Genomic DNA, 23124 nt, shown 5'->3' with positions numbered 1-23124 from the left:
CACACACTTACGATTTGTATTCCAATACTGTACGGTACAATACAATTTAATGAATTTGTCGTTTATTTTTAAATCGTATTTCGATTTTTTTTAAATTTCTGTGCACCAACGAATTAGAAAATCATCTTAAAGTAAAAATATCTGCAGTTTTTTTTAATGATTTTCCCTATATACATGATATATCCTTTGTATTTATGGCGTATAATGCTGATAGTTTAAATAGCTAGGATCTGAAAACAAAAAACAAGGTTACCCTCTTTTTTATTTTATATTCTGATGTATTTTTACAAGCATAATCCACGTGTAAAATTTAAAAAAAATCTGTTGAGTAGTTAATTACGTACACTTCGTCTTCAACTTTTTACTGTGCATATTGTTGCGTTTTTTTCTAAATTGGCTAGAGGTATAGGGTGAGGGTTGAGATATCAAAAACATGTTTCACCTCGCTGCATTTCTGCGCCTGTCCCAAGTCAGGAGCCGCTGGCCTTTGTCAGTCTTGTAAGATTTTTACTTTTAGTTCCTTGTGTAAAATTAGGAGTTTAGTATGACGTCCATTATCACCAAATTAGTATACATATGTGTTTACGGGCCAGCTGAAGGACGACTCCGGGGGCGGGAGCTTCTATCTGCATTGAAGACCCAATGGGGGCCTTCGGCTGTTGTCTGCTCTATAGTCGTTTTTTTGTCATTTCGACACATTCCCCATTTCCATTCTCAATTTTTTTCTATATTCACATACATAATACAGCGCAAATATGGTCAGTTTTGATTGAAGAGGTCAAATGATTTTCTTAAACGAGTCAACCTGAGGTTTTAAAACTACTGACATTTTGTTGTGCGTTGATATTTTTAATAAAAAGAGGACATGATTTCACTCTAAATTGATTATGACAAAATTTTGAAGTCAATGCATTCCAAAATTGCTGTCACTTGTATTATAATATAAAATCCATATTGACATTAAACTATTACTGTTATTGTCCGTTTGGTTGATGCGGTCAAATAATTCTGTTATATTTGAGACTGTCTTGAGATGTCAGAATATCCAATTTTTAGTGTTTATTTATTTCATTGAATAAAAAAAGGACATGCAATCACTGTTAATTGGTACAGACAAGGAAATATTAGCAAGCCGACCATAAACATGATAAATATCGGTTACTCTTCAGCTATATTACTTTCATTCACCATGATTATATTGTACAATCTCAGTGCAATTCGTTATTGGTATTGTTTATCGATTTTATCTGAAAACCAAATTTTAATAATGATTAATGATACATTTTAAGACCGATCAGAATTTGTTTGTACATAAACATGTATATATCACTTAAAGAATTTGAAATTTGTTTAAATATACATGCAATGCCCGTAACACATGTGTTATATATTGTAGTAGTATCAGTAACCAATATCGTTTTCAATGTATACAATTGCAGATTACGAAGAAATTTGTATAGCTAGCACAATTTTATTAGTACTTTATTTACAAATATATATGTATTTAACTGTATTGTTTACAGGGAGAAACAAAGAAATTTGAAAATATTTAAAAAAATCGATGTAGAGCGGTCGAGGTTACACGTTAAAGTAGTGTTGAGCAGACCACTCAAACGTTAACTTGAGATCAAGTTTGGTTAGAACGGAGTTGTTCAAATCAAAGTTCACTTATGGCAGGACAGGTTTCATTTAAGGTGATATGGGTGTCTCCCTCCATCTTGGATTGTAAAAAACAGAGAACCAAAGGTCCAGATTTTCCATCAAGTTAGCAAAATTTGATGTAAGAATGCAGATATTTAATGTGAATTTTTATTTTTAAGAACCAATGTATACAATGTAAGAATATAACTTATAAATATTAATATTTTTGCAAATATTAATTATTTTTGGTTGTTTTTAATTCTTTTAATAAATTGGCATTTGAAGGCGAGGTAACTCTAAAACAGTGCATTTTCTGAAGGATTCTACATGGAATTGTCCTATTTTGTACTTTAGTCGGGAAAAAATGTTCGGAGACCCTATCTTTTCTTTTGATATTCTTAAGGCAGTGTCTGAAAGCTATCTTTTCCTGAAGTATTTAACAATTATATCATTTTGTTTAGTTTCTAATCACAAAATGGTGTTTTTTTCCTATATAATCCATACAAAATGTGTCATTTTGTCCCATCCTGTAGCTTGAGAAAATACGCGAAGACCTATCATTTGTATTATATTTTTCAACATGTATCAATAGATACTACGTTTTGGCAAAGTATGAACAAATTATATCATTTATATTTTAGACTCCTATACCACCTTAACTTATAATAGTAGCGCATCTTTTTTCAAGTTAACTTTTTCGGCAATTATATAAACAGTCATTTAACCTAGTCCGCTGTTCAATTTAACTTGACTGTGGTTCTATGACTAGTCAGAGCAGTTCTAAATCCTGTCATATGTTAATTTTTACCAATCAAAATTACTGGGTAGCAAGTTAGCTTGCTGTAGTGGTTATAATTGTAATCAGCTGTAATCATTAAAATTGAAGACTGATATGTCCGTCTATATATCTCCACAATCTCAATAGAGCATAAAAGTATAAACCTCACGTTGATTTTGAATTTTTATAATGCTTTTGTATTTTTGTATAGTCACTGACAAACAAATTCATTCGATATACATATGGACACATAGAGACTTATTCGAAGGTAAAATATCAAAACTAAGGTCAGATACAACAAAAGAATTAGAATAACTGGTTACTTTTTTTTCAAAGATTTGGTGTTTTACAATTAAAGATTAACAGATAGAAAAAAATAACACTATTATGTCTGTTTGTTTGTGCACATATTGTTGTCAATATAATTGATTTTTATGCAAATGACATACTAATCAGAGGTTTAGCTAGCTATAAAACCAAGTTAAAGCCGACGTTTTCTGCATACACACATGCCTGTATACAATCGGGAATATGATTAAAACAGTTGAAATCCATTCATTTGATATGTTTGAGCATTTGATTTTGGCATTGGCAAAGGGACTTTCCGTTTTGTATTTTCATCAGAGTTTAGTACTTTGTTATTTTACCTTTTGTATTATAAAGTGTTGAAGCTTTGAACGAACTTTTACATGTCGAATGTGTGCCACATAATATATTTGTATATGTTAATATGACACTGCGTTCTGTCAAATGGATGATAAAGTGAGTCTAATCAGTAATGTACTGGTATAGGCTGATGCACTGTTATTTACAGGGGCATATGAAAATAGATTAATCAGTAATGTACTGGTATCGGCTTATGAACTGTTATTTACAGGGGGATATGAAAACAGACTGATTCCAGACCCGTGTAGTAAAACTAGACTTATACATGCGGTATGTCCCCCGCGTCATTTTCTGAGGCTGTATTAAACACTGATATTTTGTACATATTTGGCTAAACCAAGCATTGTTTTTTTTGTAAAACAATAACGTATGCTAAATTAAGCAAGGGCATTGAACTTACATGTGAAATTGTAACTGATGAACAAGTAATTGACACTATCGTTATCAAATGCATGTGTTAGAAGCAGGCTGTAAAAATGTATGAACATTAATCCGCTCAACTAGTTCTAGAAGCCTTCTCACTAACGCAAAACAACTAATATACATGTTTTCATTATGCTAAATATATAACTGTGAATGTGTGATGAAAACAACTGATCAGGACTCCTTTTCTTGTGGTTGTGTATCATGATTCATCGCACCAATGTAATACACAATATGTCTTTAAATCTTACACTGTTAGTCCTCAAGACTTACATTGAAATAAATTGTTCTACTAAATATGACTATGACGAACGAACGTTTTAGGTGCGGCAATTTCATATTTACAAACGTAAATTCAACTTAAAAGATGTAAACAATGTTTAACGTGTTCAAAAATCTTAATACATAGAAACAAAACAAATATTAATATACAGATTTTATACCAAAAATATTTAATATTTTATAAAATTTGTATTGTTTTATTGTATGTGTACTCTGTTTTAATTGGTTTTCAAAAGTTTCTGACACACACATTTATCAGTTTATTATAAAATAGAAAAAAAAGCAATAATTTTTTGTACCAATGACCACAAAAAAAAATTGTTTATGATCATGTTTTCACATACTCTCAACCTCAAACGAAAGCGAATTTTTGTGTGTAAACAAAACAAATGGTCAATCACAGTCTTTGTTTAGGAAGTTAAATAGACAAAATTCTTCCCGCGTCTACTCTTTGTTTTTTTACATGTATTTCTATCAATACTTATTTTATGTGTTAAGCCTTTTTTTGACTGATTATATAGTTTGTTCTTATAGTGTACTGTTACACAACCGTCCAAGGTTAGTGGCGGGTTGAGCGCTCACACCCAAGTTTAACCCCGGCACATTCGTTATCAGCCTGTAAGAAGCCAGTAGTTTTATCGTTGTTGTTGGTTCATGTTAGTTTTCGTAAAGTGGTTTGTTAAATTTTATCGTTGATTTTGTCAATGCATTTGTTTTAAATTGTTCATGTCTGGACCGTAAATACCCGACCACATGATATGGAATTTTCTCATTGTTAAAGGAAGTACGGTTAAATATAATTGCTGACATCTACTTAATTTTTGATTTGGTGACTGTTGTTTTATTGGAAATCATATCACATTCCCTGATTGGTACTTTGGTTAATTGATAAAGCATATGATGACATTACATGACATGAACTTAAAGCCTTACAACTATTGTGAAGAAATAAATGTACATTTCAAAATGATTGGTGAACTATCCTTATCCTAAAACAACCGGATTTTGAATAGAGTATAGATTTATGATCAGGTTACAATAAGTATTGAAAAAATGTAAGGTTTTTGGCAATTATCTTCCAATTGGCACGGATCAAGCGTGAAAGATTCAACGGCCGACAGACATGCCAGGTTAGTGCAGGGTTCATACACTGCCGATTATTGCTCCCGTTTGAGATGAGACAGCGCTAAGACACGGACACTTAACAAATTGGATTACTGACCTAAATGATCTGGAATGTCTTGATATTACCTGAACGCTGTAGTATACTTTTGTAGCAGATTCCTACGGGTCGGAGAGGTCGGCAAAGCACCCCAACTGTTAGGTGTCTCCCGTAACATTCGGGAAAACTCATCCGACTTTGTCTTGTCGCATTCCAATCGTGATTATATCGTGAAAGATTGCACGGAACAGTACCGTTATTGAGACGAAATTCGGCAATAATACCCTCGTCTGAGACAGAACAGAACACGTTACGACTGAGTCTACACAAAGCTGTTTGCAATGCAGTACAGCAGACTATGATATGATTGCGTTCCGACAGTACCTGATCATTTCAATAATGGCGACAATGTCTAACGGATATCTTCCTTCAGAGTCGGTTCACTGTCTGGTCACTGTCTGATGTCTGTCGGGATAGATTCGATCGTTTTCAACCATGGGGAGGATGCAAATCAGGTTAGAATCGGATTGAAAACCGGATAATCGGGACTATTTTGGATGGAAATGGCTGAATTTGGACGCTTCCTCAACAAAATCTGATTGTTGTCGTGATTAGATAAATGTTTTTACAAAAAAAAAACAGTTTGAATGTCAGGCCACGATGAACAAGATCTTGATCAGACTTTTAACAATTTTTGATCGAGAATGCTCCTTAAAATGACGGCTGTACAAATCGTGAATGTGTGACCCAGCGTAAGGTATAAGCATTAAACAACCTCCTAATTTCATAGTGAACAACTTGTGTTTCATTTGTATGACATATTTAACTGTGATCAACAGATATTTTTACAGATTCTATCTTTAATATTTTTTAGTTTCTGAACGATGAAACTTACCATAGTCATTAAATCAATTTCATGTAAGTTTGTAAGTCTATAAACTTAAGTATATATTTTCAGTGATACGATAGGATTAAATATTAAAAGGCCGTCATGAAACGTAAACAGTTAGTCAACTGAACATTATATTCTGCAGCATTAAAACTTAAATCACCTGCCATGGTCAGTAAGAGTGTTGACAATTTCAATGTATCCTTGCTCTATTCAATTGAAATTCAGCATATCATTATTGACTTGGATCATTGAATTTATATTAACCTTCTTGGACTGATGAATGCAGATTACAAAGCACATTCTTAATGTACAATCGATTGTGTGAGACTAATATCCATTATCTGTGATATCTGCAATAAAAAAAAAACAACATAATACATGTATATAATATAAATTGTATGAGGTTAAACATATATATCAACGAGTAATCAGGTGGGAAAAAATTCCATCTTAAAGATATCACATGTTAAGACACATAAAATGAAATAATAATAATATAAGATGGCGTGCCAATTTTTACACCGGACAAAATATAGCTAATATGAAAGTTATTCTAAATCTTGCCTATTAGACACTTTACAATATGTTTATTGTTACAACCTTAGCATTACAAGACTAACAGAAGCTATACTTTTATAGAACTTAGTAGATCAAGTAGTCAATGGGTCTTTCCCAAAAGATAAAAACAGTGAAAAGTATATTTTAACAAAACTTGTTTGTGATATAGAGTGAGGCTATAAAAGGATAAATGCCTTTATACAATCTGATCTGCCCGAATGTTTTGAATCATTTCTAAGCTTTTACTTCTGCATATCTTAAAATTATTCTTATAAATTTGGGCTCTTCTTCAAAATGATCATACAAAAGAAAAGGAAACGTCTAAATATCAAATTAAATACAGATAAGAAAAATTACATTGTTCTAGTCATCTACAATAGTTCAGCATTCAAAAATGAAAGATAATTTAAACAAGAAAACTAATGGCTTGATTTTAAATTATACCATAAGACAATAAAAAAGAAATATATATATAAACGAATTTAGAAGTACGTCCGAACCAGTGACAACTCTACAACAGATGTATTCATCGGATCGCCAGCAGTGATGGTGATACATTGATGTGTACATTCTGTTATGATATATATATCAGAAATGAACCAACGATAACTTCATGAAAGGTTCCTGACTTGGGTCGGCACATAACCAATTAGCTTCTGGCATGGGCTGAAGGACTAGCAATTTAGTATGAAAACTGTATAATGAATTTATTATCTTTCATGGTTACATATATATACCAAACTAATGGTATATAATGAAATTTTGAAAAACTTGTGTATGCTGAGTTTTGAGCATGATATGTAACTATGTAATATTATGAAACTTGTTACTTTTTTTTCAGTTAGAAATTCTTATTTTACAGAAAATTTTATTAAACAGATATTTAAAGAAGATGCTTGAATAGAATAAATTACAAATATATAACGCTTTTTAGTTGTTGAGAATTTTTGTTCTCTTACAAACCTCGTGCATTTTTCATTGTTATTCAACGCAAATTAGTTATCTAAGTCACCTGGGACGATCTCATTTTACAAAGGATTTCTATTGTCTACTTATTTTACCTCGGACTTATTTACCCGGTGTAGGTCTTTTAGTTAAGGTTCAATTTACTTAAAGGTAATCGGGTATGACTAATTAGATGCGTCCTCTTAAAATCAGGGGGTCCGAAAAACACCCAGCAAAATACCTTAATTTACCATTTAAGAATTTGTTTGATTCTAAGTGGTTTTAGTTGCCTAAATATCTCCGATCATTATCAGGTGGTATTTTTACCCGAACCTGTAGATGTTGTCTGTAATAGGAATATAAAATAAAAAAAAAGTCCATATCTCATTTACTTATAGTGGCTGATATTGATTGTAAATTCATGACGTTTTGTTTATGGCATTCGTCTATCGTGAAGACAAAGGAAGGCAAATAGCTTGACTTACGAGTTCGGTCATTATGGTTCAAATCTATTCTATTACAGCATATGTTTTACCTCTAGCGAACGCTCTGCCTTATTGTAAAAAATGCCACTCTAAATTTGTAAGCATTTGCTTAAGATTGATTCACTTTGCATCTAGTTGTGAATATGCATGACATATTTGCCACTGGCCATAAAGGAGCAATACATTAATAAACTTCATTTAGTGATGTACAACCATTTGTCCTCAGTTGATTATAGTCTCAAACAGTTTTCCATTTTTTATATATTTCATCATTATTTACATTTTTATTTTTCTCTTTGCATTTATTCTTTTTTTTTCTTTCAAAAAACGTTTTCATAGTACACATCAGGGATTACCTTGTATATGTTCCGGCAAAACAAATAGGGGAGGGGACTAGAAATACAAAATCTTCATAAAGTGGGAAAATGACGGCTGTCTCGTCTAGGTGACAACATTTGCTGTTTCAAGTTGATTTATATATCAGACTGGTAGAATATTTGTCATAAAGGCAAAAAGATGATAAAAAGGTTGACAACACTTTATAAAAAGATTCAGCTTATTTTGGGCGTTTCATTTGTTTTATATTGTCTTTCTAATCGGTTTTGTTATATATTTTGTTTTTTTAATTACTATTGTTCTAGCAAAAGTCACAAAAGATGTTGTTAAGAGATTTAGCTGACCTTTCTTGTTGTTTACACATTTCAATCATTCAACTCGTTTGTAGATAGTCTTTCTCTTAATGTTTTGATGTATAGATAGCGTGAAATTCTTACTGCATCAGGCAACGGATAGACATCCCTATTATATTTTGATCGGACAAAGCTGCGTATTTATATATCCAATACTTTAAACGAACGCACCCATGTAGCAAGAATATACTGTGGGACGGGAGAGGTTCAGAGATGTCAATATTTCTACACCTAAGCGAATAATTTGGGTTTTGAATAAAAGGAGAAACAGGTATATATTAATGCGACAGAAACCCAAAGACACAGATAAATAAAAATATTTACAGTCAACATTCAGGTTTTTTTTTATATAAAAAGATTCGTATAAGGAATAATAAGCTTAAAGCCGACCCATGACTTAATGATAGTTACACGGAATTAATGCAATAATATTTTCCGTCAAATATTATATATACAAAAAGGCACATTTGATTTAATATTATTTACCGTCAAAGATACTCACAAGTGTTTGGTTGAAAAATTTCACCTGCTATATTTAAATTTTGATCGGTAAAAATTTAAGAAGTAGTAATATAACCGAGTAAAAGAAAAACACTTCACTGTTTAGTATAACGGTAAAATAAATAATGATAAGACCAGCGGCAAAACAAATAATATTCAGGACGATAACATGTAAATATAATAAGAGTATAAACCCCATTTTTTACTAGACTGACAGGCTGAGTCGGTTTTTATCGTGTAAGTTCACAAGATATTAGTTCTCAGGAAGAAAAGTCACCCGACCCGGACACATTTCCGACTCTGAGCCTGCTAGTCTGTGATCATGCCACGTTTTTAGCGTTGAGGTATAATACCCATTTGATTAACGTCTTGTTTTGACCCGTTTGTGATTCGAACAAATGATCTCACGATCTCAAGGCGAACACCCCTACACGAGACCAACCAGGAAAGCGGTAGTGATCGGTAGTACAGAATATCATACCAACAACTAAAGTACAATACACAATACAGTTTTACAGAATCCTCACAGTTACTAAAGCGAGATAAAAGTATCTAACCTAAATTGGATGCGTGAAATGATATTGTAAACTGCACGTAAACATTGATGATCGACATCAGGGTAGATTTCAAGGATCAACGCTCTCCGCAAATTAAAAACTCTTGCAGCTCTTCGAGTGGTCCGAATATTGCCAGCTGTTTTAAATCTAAATGTCAATCCTTATTCAATATACCCTCATTTTCCAGTGGTATTTTAAAGTTTCACGTCCAACCTCACTGTCGATCTCCTATTAGGGGTTTCTCAACATCTTACGAACGAACGAAAATTGACCTAACTTGACGTAACTTGCCGTAACGGGAAAAGAGGGAGCATTCATGTATTCCTTAATTTTGGACTATCAGCTGTGATCTCCTTCCATTTGAAATCACTTTTACTTGAAAAATATTTTCATTTTGGAATTTGTTAGACCATCGTACAAAAAATCAACATCAATCGATTGGTTTAGTACATATAAGAAAAAGGGTAAATATAGCACTTGGAATTAAAGCTAAGCGGCTAGGAATCTGTTTGAATCTTATCAAGGATCAGATCAATGGAAAAGTCTTTTTTCGCAAACATGAGGTAAAACTAGTCTCAGCGTGAACGCCTCTAGTTTTAAATTAAAAAGAAAGAACATCCTCGGATCCGGGGAAACTTCGTTGCCCCAACTCAAAAATCCAGATGATCACTTCTTGACCTTAAATGATTATAACTGATTTATATATTCTACATGTAGCGAAACTGATAAAGTCAGGAAGATAACTATAGGAAACATTGAAATGAATATTTGAAAAAATAAACCCTAAAAAAACACTTTAATAAAATCAACGGTACCAATTGTGTTGGACCAGATGCGCATTTCGACAAAACATGTCTCTTCAGTGATGCTCGTGGCCAAAATATTTGAAATCCAAATCTTATATAAAAGATGAAGAGCTATAATCCAAAAGGTCCAAAAAGTAAAGTCAAATTCGTAAGAGGAATCAGAGCTTTGCATGAGGGAGATAGATTCCTTAATTTATAATAATTTCTAATATTTTTAGAGGATAATTATTTTCAAGAGATGAATTACTATCGTGTACTTCAGAAAAAAGATAAAGGTAAGACCACGCTCCCTGCGGCCACCATAGTGGGGACATACAAAATAAAGATGACAATTTGTTTAGATTAGCTTATATCTATACACTGACACAACTTCGGTTGAGGTCGATTTCGGCAATTCTGCTTAAAAAATCACAAGCAGGTTAAATTTATTGATGTTTTCACATATATTTGATATGTCTCAACTATTTTTAGAGGATAATTATTTTCAAGAGATGAATTACTATCGTGTACTTCAGAAAAAAATAAAGGTAAGACCACGCTCACCGCGGCCGCCATAGTGGGGACATACAAAATAAAAATGACAATTTGTTAAGATTAGCATATGAAAGTTTAAAAAAGATTGAGGCGGAGATTTTTTAGAAACACCTCTTAATTTTAGCATATCAATAGACGTAATAAAAAAATAGCCTATTTTCAATTTCGAAAAAAAACTATAATTTTACAATTCAGTGACAAATATTGTTATATTTTAAGGGGTTTCACCTTTTCAAGATATTTGAATGAATATTCACTTTAAAAACAGAAACTTCTCCAATTTTCAAATCTACTGACTATGCAAGGAAAAACCTATAAAAGATTGAGACCCCTTAGTTAAAATGGGAACAAATTTTTGCCCTGGCTTGGCAACCTCTGTTCTTTACGAATTTCGATGCTTAAACTCGCGAGAAGGGGTTGTTAATTTTTTTAGAAAATGGAAGGATAGGTATTTTTTGTTCCCGTTTTTTATATAGCCATTTAATCCTAAAGTGCAGATAATCTAAATCCGAAATTCTATGTTCAGATGTAAAAAAATAAGATATCCTTAAATTTCAATGATCAAAAATGAAAATAATATGCAAACTCATATATTTTTCTCATGTAGATATGCTTAAAACCGACAGTATTTATCGTCTGCACGTTGCCGCTAACGACCAATATAAAAGCGCGCCATTTTTTAGTGGACGTCGGCCGACGCAAAATAGTCCATTTTTTGGCGTTGGACTACTGAGCGCCGCTGAATCACTTTTTGGCCGAAAAAGCACATCCGGTTGTCCTACTTGAACCAGTTAATTTAACTCAAACACCTCGTGTATTATAAAAGTTGTGTTCAACTTTCTGAAATGTCTGAACTTTCAGACTTTTTAAATAAAGCCGAAATAGGTAACTCAAATAAGATTGAATATAAAAGGTATACCTGACTTTCCTAACGTAATAAGATTGTTAATAATTTAAGCTCTTTTTCGAAATACCGTTGCAGAGATTATTTTACAAAAAAATTCTTTCTTTTATGCAGTTAAAACGGTTTGAATTGTGTTCTGAATTCCGCCAAAGTAAAGTCACTATATAGGTTTAAGTAATAAGCAAATCGACAAACTCACACATTTTAAAGAAAAATATGTATCGTAGCGCATTACACGACTAGAAATGTTTTGAGCTTGTATGCCTGCCGGAATTATAAATAACAAAATATAACAGTTTAACCTTTCGTCCTGAAAATGCCTAAATGACCTGGTTCTCCAAAATCCTATTTAATGTATTAAAACATAAGGCAAACGGTAGTATTTCATCTACACAAGTTATGTGTCATTCCTAAATAATAACAGAGCACTCGAAAGTAGTAAGATACACACGAATCTTCAAGGTACATATTGGTCTAATTTATATTTTTAAATACCATTTTACAGTACCTCACTGATTGGTGTGTAGATAAAGCATACAGTAGAAACCTAGTACACATGACAAAATATCCGCTTGTTTTTAATCAATACGGTGGTTGAGTCCTGGTAATCCAATTACATGGGGCCTCTGTCGGTAGTCCCAACCCCTGTCTTGTCTGTTTGAGAAGGCTAGTTAAGGTCCTGATTTATATTATGCAATTCAATCTGAAAGTAAAAAACAACACTGATTTATTATGCGGCCATATAAATTTACACACTATGTGCAGTTTGGTCAGTTTAATTTGATGTGGTGAAACAATGTTTTTAAAACAACTTAGGTATCAAAACAACTAAATTATTGGAACTTGTCATTATGTTGAGGACATACTGGCTCTCCTAAGTGATGTGTAGTCCTTGTGTCCCAATATTGCAGTCATTTGCATCCTAATACAAAAGAGAAATACTGATTTAATATGCAGCCATTTAAACTCACATAATATAATGCAATTAGGTCATTTGGTTGATTTGGTCAAAAAATTGTATTATACAAGTCAGCCTGAGATATTTAACCTACCGGGATTTTTTTTGGTGGCGATTTAATATCTTGAATAAAAATTAAACTTGCTGGTACTCTTGTTTGATTCGGACAAAATTTTGTAATAATTGTGTTTCAATATTGCTGTCATTTGTATTATACCATTTGTCCAGACTTATACAAACATTACTGATTTAATTATGTGGCCATATATATTACATAATAAGGTGCAAACATGGTCAGTTCTGGTTGATGCCGTCAAATGTTTTTTGTCAAAGGAGCTAGTCTGATGTATAAAAAAACTGACTTTTTGGTACGCATCATTATTTTTTCATAAAAAGATCAAATGCTTGCACTCTAAATTGATTACGGATAAAACTTTGTAATCATTGTGCCACTTTTGCTGTCATTTGTATTATACCAATTGTTCTGACATATACAAACATTACTGATTTTATTATGTGCGCATTCACATTTACATAATAAGGTGCAAACATGGTCAGTTCTGGTTGATGTCCGCAATTTTTTTGTCATAGGAGCCAGCCTGGTGTATCAAAAGAACTGGGCTTTTGGTACTCAACATGATTTTTAATAAAAATGATTAAATGCTTGCACTCTGAAATTGATGCGGGGGAAAATTCGGAATCATTTTGTTCCAATATTGATGTCATTTGTATAATACCATTTGTCCAGACATATTCAAGCATTTCTGATTTTATTATGTTGCCATTTAAACTTACGTAATAAGGTGCAAACATGGTGAGTTCTGATTGATGCCGGCAACTGTTTTTGTTATTGAAGCAAGCCTGATTCATCAACACCACTGCCTTTGTGGTATAAAATTCTGAATAAAATGACGGCATGATGTCACTCTGAATTGATGCCTGGAGTCTATTTGTTCCAATATTGCTGTCATTGGTATTATACAATCAATCAATTTTAATATTAAAATAACATTGATGTGTATGCAGCCATATAAAATGACACAATAAAGCGCAATATGGTCAGTTCTGGTTGATGCTGTTCAATAATTTTGTTCAACTAGCCAGCCTTAATGTACGTGAAGTGAGCAACTGGTTCGTTATTCGATATTTAATATCCAACCGGCTGCCTCATCTATGTTCCATATTTGTTTTTGTGTATTATAGATTCTTATAAATAAGACAACATAACAGATATAATATTATATATAACATGTCTTTAAACAAAATCTGATCACTCTAGAAACATATAAAAAATATAAATAGTAATATTTATGGGAAGCCCCCCTCCAAAAAAAAATGTATAGTTAACACCTTCCAGAGACCGCTTAAATGACGGGGAAACCCATCTGGTATTAAAGGTACCAGGTTATAAGTTGATACGGCAGACCAAGGGGGAAGAAACATTCACCAGCAATGGCTTTTAGGCAATGTACATACACAGATGGTATCAAAGGCATTTCCCAGAATAATATCATCTTCGAAATTCCTTTTAGTCACGTTTGAATCTACTTATTAACTGTCTGCATAATATTAGGAATATTGAGATAATTTAATGGAAATGAAAGACCAGGGGCCTAACCGTCTTTTAAGCCATCTCCAGTAGGTTTTTACTATATATTTTATATATCAAACTGACACTACGAGGCCTCCGTAAACACAGAAGACAGGAAGTTTCCCCAAATTCCTTATAGTCACGTTTGTATCTACATATGAACTACTGTTTGCATAAATAAGGAAGCTTGAGAGATCAGGGACTCATAGTCCACTAGCAGAGGCATCGACCCAGTAGTAGTAATAATATTTCCCTCAGAACTAGAAATTAAAGAAACAACAGACTCTGCTTCCTCCGCCTCATTTTTAGACTTATATCTCGAATTTGACATACATAGTCATCTCAGTACCAGAATCTATGACAAACGAGACGATTTTAATTTTTAAATTATAACTTCCCCCCACCCTAGTAGCAATATACAAACTCCACCTGCATATGACATATAATTTCCCAACTTATTCGATATTCAAGAGCTGGTAGCTCCTACTCATATTTTGTAAAACGTCATCAATGTCTGAGCAGAAAGTATTTTGTATTATACAATCCATCCTAACACCAAACAAAAATACTGATACTATTTAATTAGTGGTTGCGTCATTATTTTGAATAAAAAAAGGACATGTTGGGACTCGAAATTGAGAAGACAAAATTGTGTAGTCGCTGTGTTCTAATATTGGTGTTATTTGTATTATACGAACCATCTTAACAAAATGTGCACTGGCTACGATTCCATTGAACTGTAACAATAATAATAAAGAATGTGTTCTTAGTACACAAATGCCCCACTCGCACCATTATTGCCTATGTTCAGTGGATCGTGGAATTGGGGACAACACTTTACATTGACATAAATTGTAGAAAGATCTTAGTCATAGGGAACATGTGTACTAAGTTTTAATTTCATTGGACTTAGAATTCAGCAAAGCCTACCTTGATTAAAAACTTTAACCTGAACTTTGACCAAAAATTTAACCTTAAGCCGGACAGACGGACTCTGAAAATAAAAACACTATCGGCAAATCTCAAAATATATTGCCCTCACAAAAGTTTTATTGTTTTTTTTTTTTTTCATTTTTCAAGTTGGACATTTAAATTGGACGTAAAAATAGCATCAGTTGATAACACTAAAATATTAAAAGACAACATGAAACAACCTCACGTGTTTTCAACAAGGATATTGGAGAAAAGAATAAAACAATAATATTTCACCTTAAGTTCTTGTTGTTTATTCGTTAGTTTTCTATGTTGCGTCATGTGTAGTATTGTTTTTCTGTTTTTCTTTTTCATTTTTAGCAATGGCGTTGTCAGTTTGTTTTAGATTTATGAGTTTGACTGTCCCCTTGGTATCTTTCGTCCCTCTTTTAAGCATGGCAGACATTGAAAGTTTCTATAACTTCCAAAAAAATGTATTGCAGAGTTGAATGATGAAGTCGTTTGTGGTGGCTGTCAAAAGATGTGTCATTAAAATATGCGAGGGAATAAAACATACTCCAAAAACAACACACTGGATGAGCAGAAGCTGCCATTGTAATTTTAAAAAATCACAGTTTCTTTTAATGCATATTTCTAGTCCCAGCATACATTGAGGTACATCAACGTACCAATATCACCTCGTAACGTAGATACAAATATTATTGATGCATTTGTAACTTATCGGTTCCTTATACAAACCTGTATTCCGACAATAAGTCTCCAATGTTACAATAAATTTTTAAGTATTGGTACTTTTAGATATATTCGTAGCCATTTCCAATAAAAGTTCACAACCTTTAAATGGATTGCAAACAATGGAAAAAGAAAATCACCAAAATACTTAACTCCGAGCAAAGTCCCTAATCAAATGGCAAAATCAAAACCGTCTGACTATTTGAAAAGATGAACATTCGGCTTATTGCTAGGCGGTGAGCATGTTGAAACTTCGTAATCCTTAATAAGACCTTGCAAACGATCTAAAGTGAATAAATATAAGTACGTTTAAATAAAATTGAAAATGGAAATGGGGAATATTGGAAAACATACTCTTTACTATACACTCTGTACGTTGGTGTCAAACAAGGATTTCTCAAATACATTAAATAAAACAAGACGTGTGAACGAAATCTGGTCAGCATCACGAAGGTGATTTAAATGATACCAGTTGAACTGTAAATCAATGTTGTTCACAGTACCCGCATAATAAGAAAGAAATCAATTAACAAAAAGTATAATTTGTCAACATCAGCGTCGAATACATATTTTATAGTAACCTTAAATAGAAAATTTATCGTAGTAACCGCTTACAAAATTCAACAGCAATCAAGTACTATGTCTAACAAAGTTTTCTGAAAAGAAGATTTTCAAATACTGCAGAATGATACTTCATTTATAATAAAAGACGCAGACAAAAAGCTGTAATATATTTATTGACCATCGCTTTTTGTCCGTCTATAAAGCTACCAAAAACTAATGAAGCGAAACATGTGTCTTATTTCTCAACTTTTTTAAACTTTATATACCGTTCTTGTAAATTCACATACACACCAATGCATGCTTACTTTTGTTAACGTAAAACACTCAAAACCAGCTAAGGTTTGAACAACAAATTAAATGAGTCTAAAGAAAGGATGGCATTCCGTCGTAAGTAAGTGTTTTTCTTCCAAGAATTGAGGAATAACAGTACAGTAGTTGAAGAGTTGCCTCCGTTAATTGACGATTTGATGGTCGCAAATGAAGTTTTACTAGCGACTCGTAGCGTCCCCAAACACGGAAATTTTTCCAAAGGCAATTTTAAAGAGTCGGTTGTCTTTGAAATACTCATAACTTGGTGATATAGATTCTAAAGCTTTATTTCACATAATTAAATAGTGAATAGATATTGTATTTTCATAGTATTTTAATTGATATCATATGAATGTCATACTATAGTATTACTAACCGGCTGTTTCTATATTGACCCTTTTATAGATTCGTGGATAGCTGTAATGCACTCGGCTATTTTAGTAAATGATTGTAATTCTTCAATTAAACTAAGAAACTTATACCGTGAAAATACAGAAATTCATATCTGAACTTGTCTTTTCGCACTCACGATGGAAATATTTTGTCAACGTTAGCAGATGTTATTTCTGATTACTCGTCTGTGTATTTAATATAATGCTATCAAAAATCCGTTCATCATGCATAGCTTTCCTAAAATACACCGATTGAATGAATCTGAATTAGTTAAAATATAGGTTTAACATTGATAACATAATGCCGCTATGTCGGATAATCATATTTCAGATTGGTACTGTCACAGAACTTATTGGACGCTATATCGATTATATTTTAGTATATAAACTACTATAGTATAGAAACAACAAACTAATATAAAGGATACGTCTGATCTAATATACAAGTTGGGAATGATTCAGCCTGATTGCTTGTTGTTTCGCTTTGATGTAGTATCAATGCACACCAATTGCCCTATTAATGAATTGTTATCGACAGTTAGAATTTCGTATGATTAGTTTGATAAATCAGATTACAAAATCAAATGCCCACCTACGGATGATTTAATCTATCCTCTCATATCAATTTTAGAGAACAACATTTTTGATTAAATGGACAGCTTAATAAGCCAAAAAATAGGCTATATATATATATATAGAATCAGTGCCATGATCAATAAAGATATGATACAATTTAAATAGAATAAACAATTACTATATGGCATTACAGTACACATATCATGGTAATGTTAAAAATACATATATTTTTAATTCTAATACTGTGTTTGATTTTTTAATTGAATAAGAAGAGCATTCCATACTGTTGGTCCACTGTTCGAGAAACTAGACTTATACAACTCTGTATTTGGTTTTGGAATATATATTTATAACCAAAACATAAGGATTTTCCTGTATCTTTTTCAGCTGACTTGTATTTATTTATAGACTTCATTGTTTGCTTAATATCCACATCGTAATGTCCCCTACAACTTTATTACATGCTCAATATAGAGCTTTGAAACTTGTAAATCATATACTTCAAGACCAGGTATTTAAAAGCATTCACTAACGATACTGTCAGCTGTTCCCTCCTGTAGAATACAACATACCTTCAAAATATTTGTTGTTGAATTTAATCATTATACTACAATCTGAGCTCATTCGTTTACATAAATATTGACAACAATGTTACCGAGAATCATCTATTCAAAGTTATTAACAGACAAACAGAAGATTCTTGCATACACAGTTATTGGACAAAAGTGAGTTCCTACTGAAAGACTTATTGTATTTATTTTATAAAAATCGCGCATAAAGTTACTGGGTTACATTGTTTTTGAAAAATATCGACATTTGTTGAAAGTTTTTCAGTGAAAACTCACGTTTTTCCTACAGCACCTTGGCGTTATAGGTCAAACGTTGACCTCATTTGATTTATGACATCACCCCATATGTATGCAATACGGGGGTTTAGCTATGCGATATGGGGTATGCAATACAGGGTAGGTGATACAGACTGGAAATGAGATATACAAAATTGATGTATTCTGTGTTAAATATATAATAAATGCAGATACCCGTAATGCTATTGTTAATCATGCTTGCGTTGTAGTTTTTTTCTACATATGTCTGATAATGAAAAATGTAATGGTATTTTATATTGCCAAAATCAGCAATGAAATTTTACTAAAGCAGAAATTTATTTCTACTCATGATAGTTGACTTGTAATATTATTGTACATGATATTTGAAAAAAAATGTTCGATAGTCTCTCTTAGCTTTTTATAGAGTGGATTGTGTTGGTTGTTTTACTATGCAGTTTATGTTATCTGTAACTAATTGATATTTTATATTTTTCTTGTCTTGTCTTGCATTAAAAACTCAACTACAGTAATATTTGTTTTGGACATTGTGTTCCTTATTTATTGTCACCAATTCGTGTTACTTTTTGGTAAATAATACATCTTTAACGTGTTTATTAGGTCAAGATGGGATATAAGAATATCTTTTACAATACTTCATCATTTAATCTGCTAATTCTTTTTGAAATGTATACCCATTTGAGTCAGATTTAGTCAGGTTCAGTGTAGCGTTATGGAAGCAAAGAACAGTTAGGAAAAAAACTCTTAAAATCTCATAATTTTTACCATCCCCTGTTCATTGCTTTCTTGCAAAAAAAGCTTACTGTTTGTGTCATAAATGTGCATATGTATGTAATCAAAATTTTTCATAAATTTTATATCCAGAAGTTTAAATGGTAAATTATCATTTCTTATAGATGTATCCATGGCAACAATAAACATTTATTTGTTATAAAATATAGCAACAAGGAGTGAACGATGTCACATATTTTCCCAAAAGTTGGCCAGAAGTAGAATTTCAGTCACTTGAAGTAATACCTTTTCTGAAACTGTATGCATACATCTATCAAGAAGTCCAATAAAAATCTTATGTCTTTCATTTCATTTTTTATGTAAAATTGTGTCAAAAAATTCGTGTAGAAAAAAAAGTGTTTGTAAACATTACATTAATGTCTGGACCTATGGCCGGTCTAGCTCTGAAAATACGGAGAGTAATACAGAAATTAGCCCACAAAACATATAAAAAATAATCTTGATGTTCTTTTAAACCATCTTTAAAGGCTACATTAGTACTCAGATGTTCAAAAACGATTTTATTGCACAATAACTTTCATATCAAAAAAATCCTAACTGTGTGTTGCTACCTGTATAATGTTCACAACATACCAAACTCAAACGAAAATTCAAAACGGAAAGTCCCTTATCAAATGGCAAAACCAAAGGCTTAAATACATCAATCAAATGGGGAAAAAAACTATTTGGTGAAAAATCTGGTTTTATAGTTAGCTAAACCTCTCACTTCTATGACAGTCGCAATCATTTATTGACAACATTGCTCGCAAAATTGGAAAATAAGTGGTGCAGTAGTCAACATTGTGTTATGACAGTTGTTGTCCATTCATTTGATGTGTTTTATCATTGACTTTGCCATTTGATTAGGGACTTTCCGTTTTGAATTTTCCCCGGAGTTCAGTTTTGTTTGTGATTCTACTTTTTATGATCTTAATCACTATGAAACAAAGACTTCCTTATCCAGGTATTCCGTATAAGTTTTATCACTCGAAAAGATAGCCTTAACTGTTGCGGTTATTGTCATGGGCTATTCCTCGGATACTAAAATTAAGCATTTTCATCATGCTGATAGGATTCTTAATGTGACAAACGCTTCAAAGATATTTCTTTCTATTTTTCAGCAAAGAATGTGTACAAAGCTGTTCTTGCCTTTTTATTTGTAGTATGGATGATATGGACATTAGAACAAATAAAAGATTTTGAAAGAACAGATTTAAATAATATCAAGACACAACCTCAAGTTTTAAGGCCTCGTGGTTCTGAAAAAAAAATCACTATATTATTTTATGCAAAACCTATTTGGTTAAATCCAAAATCAATCATCTTTGATAGATGTACCTACAAAAACTGTGAATTAACAGTAGACAAAACGCTTTTTTCGAAAAGTGAAGCTGTCATCTTTCATCATAATTCTTTCTGAACATTGCCTGAAAAGCCAAGTGGTCAAGTATGGATCTTTGCTACTCTCGAGAGTCCATATCATACTAGTAAAAATTTTAAAACTGACAAATTGAAGATGAAATTTAATTGGACACAATCGTATCGAAAAGATTCAGATGGATTTTCCCCGTTTGCAATTCTGAGGAAACAGCTTAAAAATCCAGTAACGAATTACACTGATATATTCACCAAGAAAACAAAAAATATTGCTTGGGTCGTTAGCCATTGTCGAACTCCATCAAAGCGAGAAGCTTATGTGAAAGAACTGGTGAAATATATTGATGTTGATATTTATGGAAGTTGTGGTAAACCATGCTCATTCAAAAACAAAGAAGATTGTAAATCCTATTTGAGTAAAACTTACAAATTTTATCTTTCTTTTGAAAATTCATTATGCAAGGACTATTTGACTGAAAAAATACTTACGCTGTACAGGAATGGTATGAACTTTATTCCAATTGTTCGAGGTGCACCTAATGCAGGAGATTATTTGCCACAAAACACATATATCTCAACGTCTGAATTCCAGTCACCTCAGCTTGCGGCATTTCTAAAAAAAATTGGCAGCGATGAAACACGTTATATTTCATATTTGAAACAAAAAGACAAATATTTTGCTGATGGATCTGGAGGGTTAAAATTGGGATTTTGTGACATATGTTATCATTTAAATGTTAGAAATCAAAATCCTAAAATTATTGATATCAACAAGTGGTTATGGGAAAACCAGTGTCATATGCCGAATGACCTGCACACTTAAAAAGAAGATTTCTATTAGAGATTTACAATAAATGTCTGACTCCGACCCGATTCCGACTACGCATTCCCTTTAAATGAACAGTTCCAACAAAAAAAATCAAAAAAAAATATGGCTATATACTATCAAATAAAGTATTTCACCCCTGAAGCCTCCATATCCCATCAATGGTCATCTCATACACTACTTTGTCCCGTCGTTTTGATTCTTTTTTCTTTTTCTATATATCCGTTTGATCTACTTACATGGTGAAGTTAGTCATCATTTTGCGTCAGTCACCGTTTGTATCGTTTGTTGTCAATTTTATGTTTTCTTTTTAAAATTGATTGAAAAAAAGCTAACATAGAACACTCTTTCAATTGCTTTGTCAAAAAAAAATTAAGACAAAATCCCGACCCGAAAGGCTGAAAGGTTAAAGATCTTGTAGATTTGTCTTTTTGGAAAAAGAAGCGTCGCATGGTTCTGTGTTGGCCGGCTTGTTTTTGTACACTTTTAAATTCAGACAAAAAATTGCAAGCTAACATGACAGGGAGGATGATTGGAATGACTTAGAAGGTTACTGCTGATTGAATATAATCATTCAAGTAAATGGCGCCATTTTCTATTTATCGCGAAAACAGAAAAAGCAAGATCGACAGTTATATTTAGATACATGTACTATTTATCATAATGCTTTTGTATGGAAGTATTCTTGTTATAATTCATATTGCAGATTGTGATTACAGGATTGTGGCCATATCTATGATGAGTTTATTTATTTTACTTTATTATAAATATATTATTATAATACCTGACATGTTTAATAAAACTGCTTTGATGCATATCTCTCAATGCAGTCTTCAGTTGTCTTATTTTGAAGTAATCAGAACAGTTTTATGTTCGGATGATCAAAACGAAGGAACAAAATCAGCACTGTCTTGCATACTTGAAGTGGAAGGAACTGGTATATGAGAACCAAATATAATTTCTGTAGACCAGTTGTGCTGATATCTATGTGATTAAGTGCGACTTGTACGAATATATTGATAGCTGCTGGTGGAAGACCACGTTTCTGAGCGACCACCTACTTGTGAAGGTTGAACATTTTTTAATGATTAGAACACTCATTGCAGCTTGACTTTTCCCTCCAGCCAGCTTCTCTTTGCTGCTCTGCACTTAAATCCCATGATATGAACCCAGTGCACGTAGGGTATGTTTGTCTTTGTTCTATGGAAACCTCATTCCACATGTGTTCCACTTCAGTGATGCGAAGAATTCTATTATCCCTGACCTACAGTTGAAAATGTTGCTAAAATTGAAATGAATTTGTTGTCCTTGGTCAAAAAAGATTGTTTTGAAAATGTGTAAATAGTTATATTTTGAATTACCTCCCTTACAATGGTGTTTTCTTTAAATAAGCTTTTTGACAAAAAGTAAACATTTTTTTCTTTGTC

The 23124-nt window shown here is 32.3% G+C and overlaps 1 protein-coding gene across 5 annotated transcripts; it reads left to right on the top strand.

Annotated features, from left to right (window-relative positions):
* Positions 1–2571: 2571 nt before the first annotated feature.
* LOC134720936 (alpha-(1,3)-fucosyltransferase C-like) lies at positions 2572–22477 on the top strand. 5 transcript variants are annotated; one of them, XM_063583541.1, is made up of 3 exons: positions 2572–2687; positions 5827–5870; positions 20616–22477. In XM_063583541.1, exon 3 carries the CDS (start codon positions 21011–21013, stop codon positions 21692–21694), a length of 684 nt encoding a protein of 227 aa, XP_063439611.1. In that variant the 5' UTR covers positions 2572–2687; positions 5827–5870; positions 20616–21010; the 3' UTR covers positions 21695–22477. The 5 variants fall into 5 exon arrangements, with proteins under 5 accessions (XP_063439611.1, XP_063439628.1, XP_063439637.1 ...); XM_063583558.1 differs by lacking the exon at positions 5827–5870 and having other exon boundaries at positions 2632–2687; XM_063583567.1 differs by lacking the exons at positions 2572–2687; positions 5827–5870 and adding an exon at positions 10598–10660.
* Positions 22478–23124: the final 647 nt, after the last annotated feature.

Source organism: Mytilus trossulus, chromosome 1 (assembly GCF_036588685.1).
Source record: "Mytilus trossulus isolate FHL-02 chromosome 1, PNRI_Mtr1.1.1.hap1, whole genome shotgun sequence".
NCBI classification, from domain to species: domain Eukaryota; kingdom Metazoa; phylum Mollusca; class Bivalvia; order Mytilida; family Mytilidae; genus Mytilus; species Mytilus trossulus.
The sequence above is the reverse complement of the archived record's forward strand: the minus strand, read 5'-3'. Positions and strand labels throughout refer to the sequence as shown.

What these genes read in the sequence shown, in the direction of transcription:
- LOC134720936 (XM_063583541.1), top strand. Translation starts at nt 21,011, where the DNA reads ATGAAATTTAATTGGACACAATCGTATCGAAAAGATTCAGATGGATTT.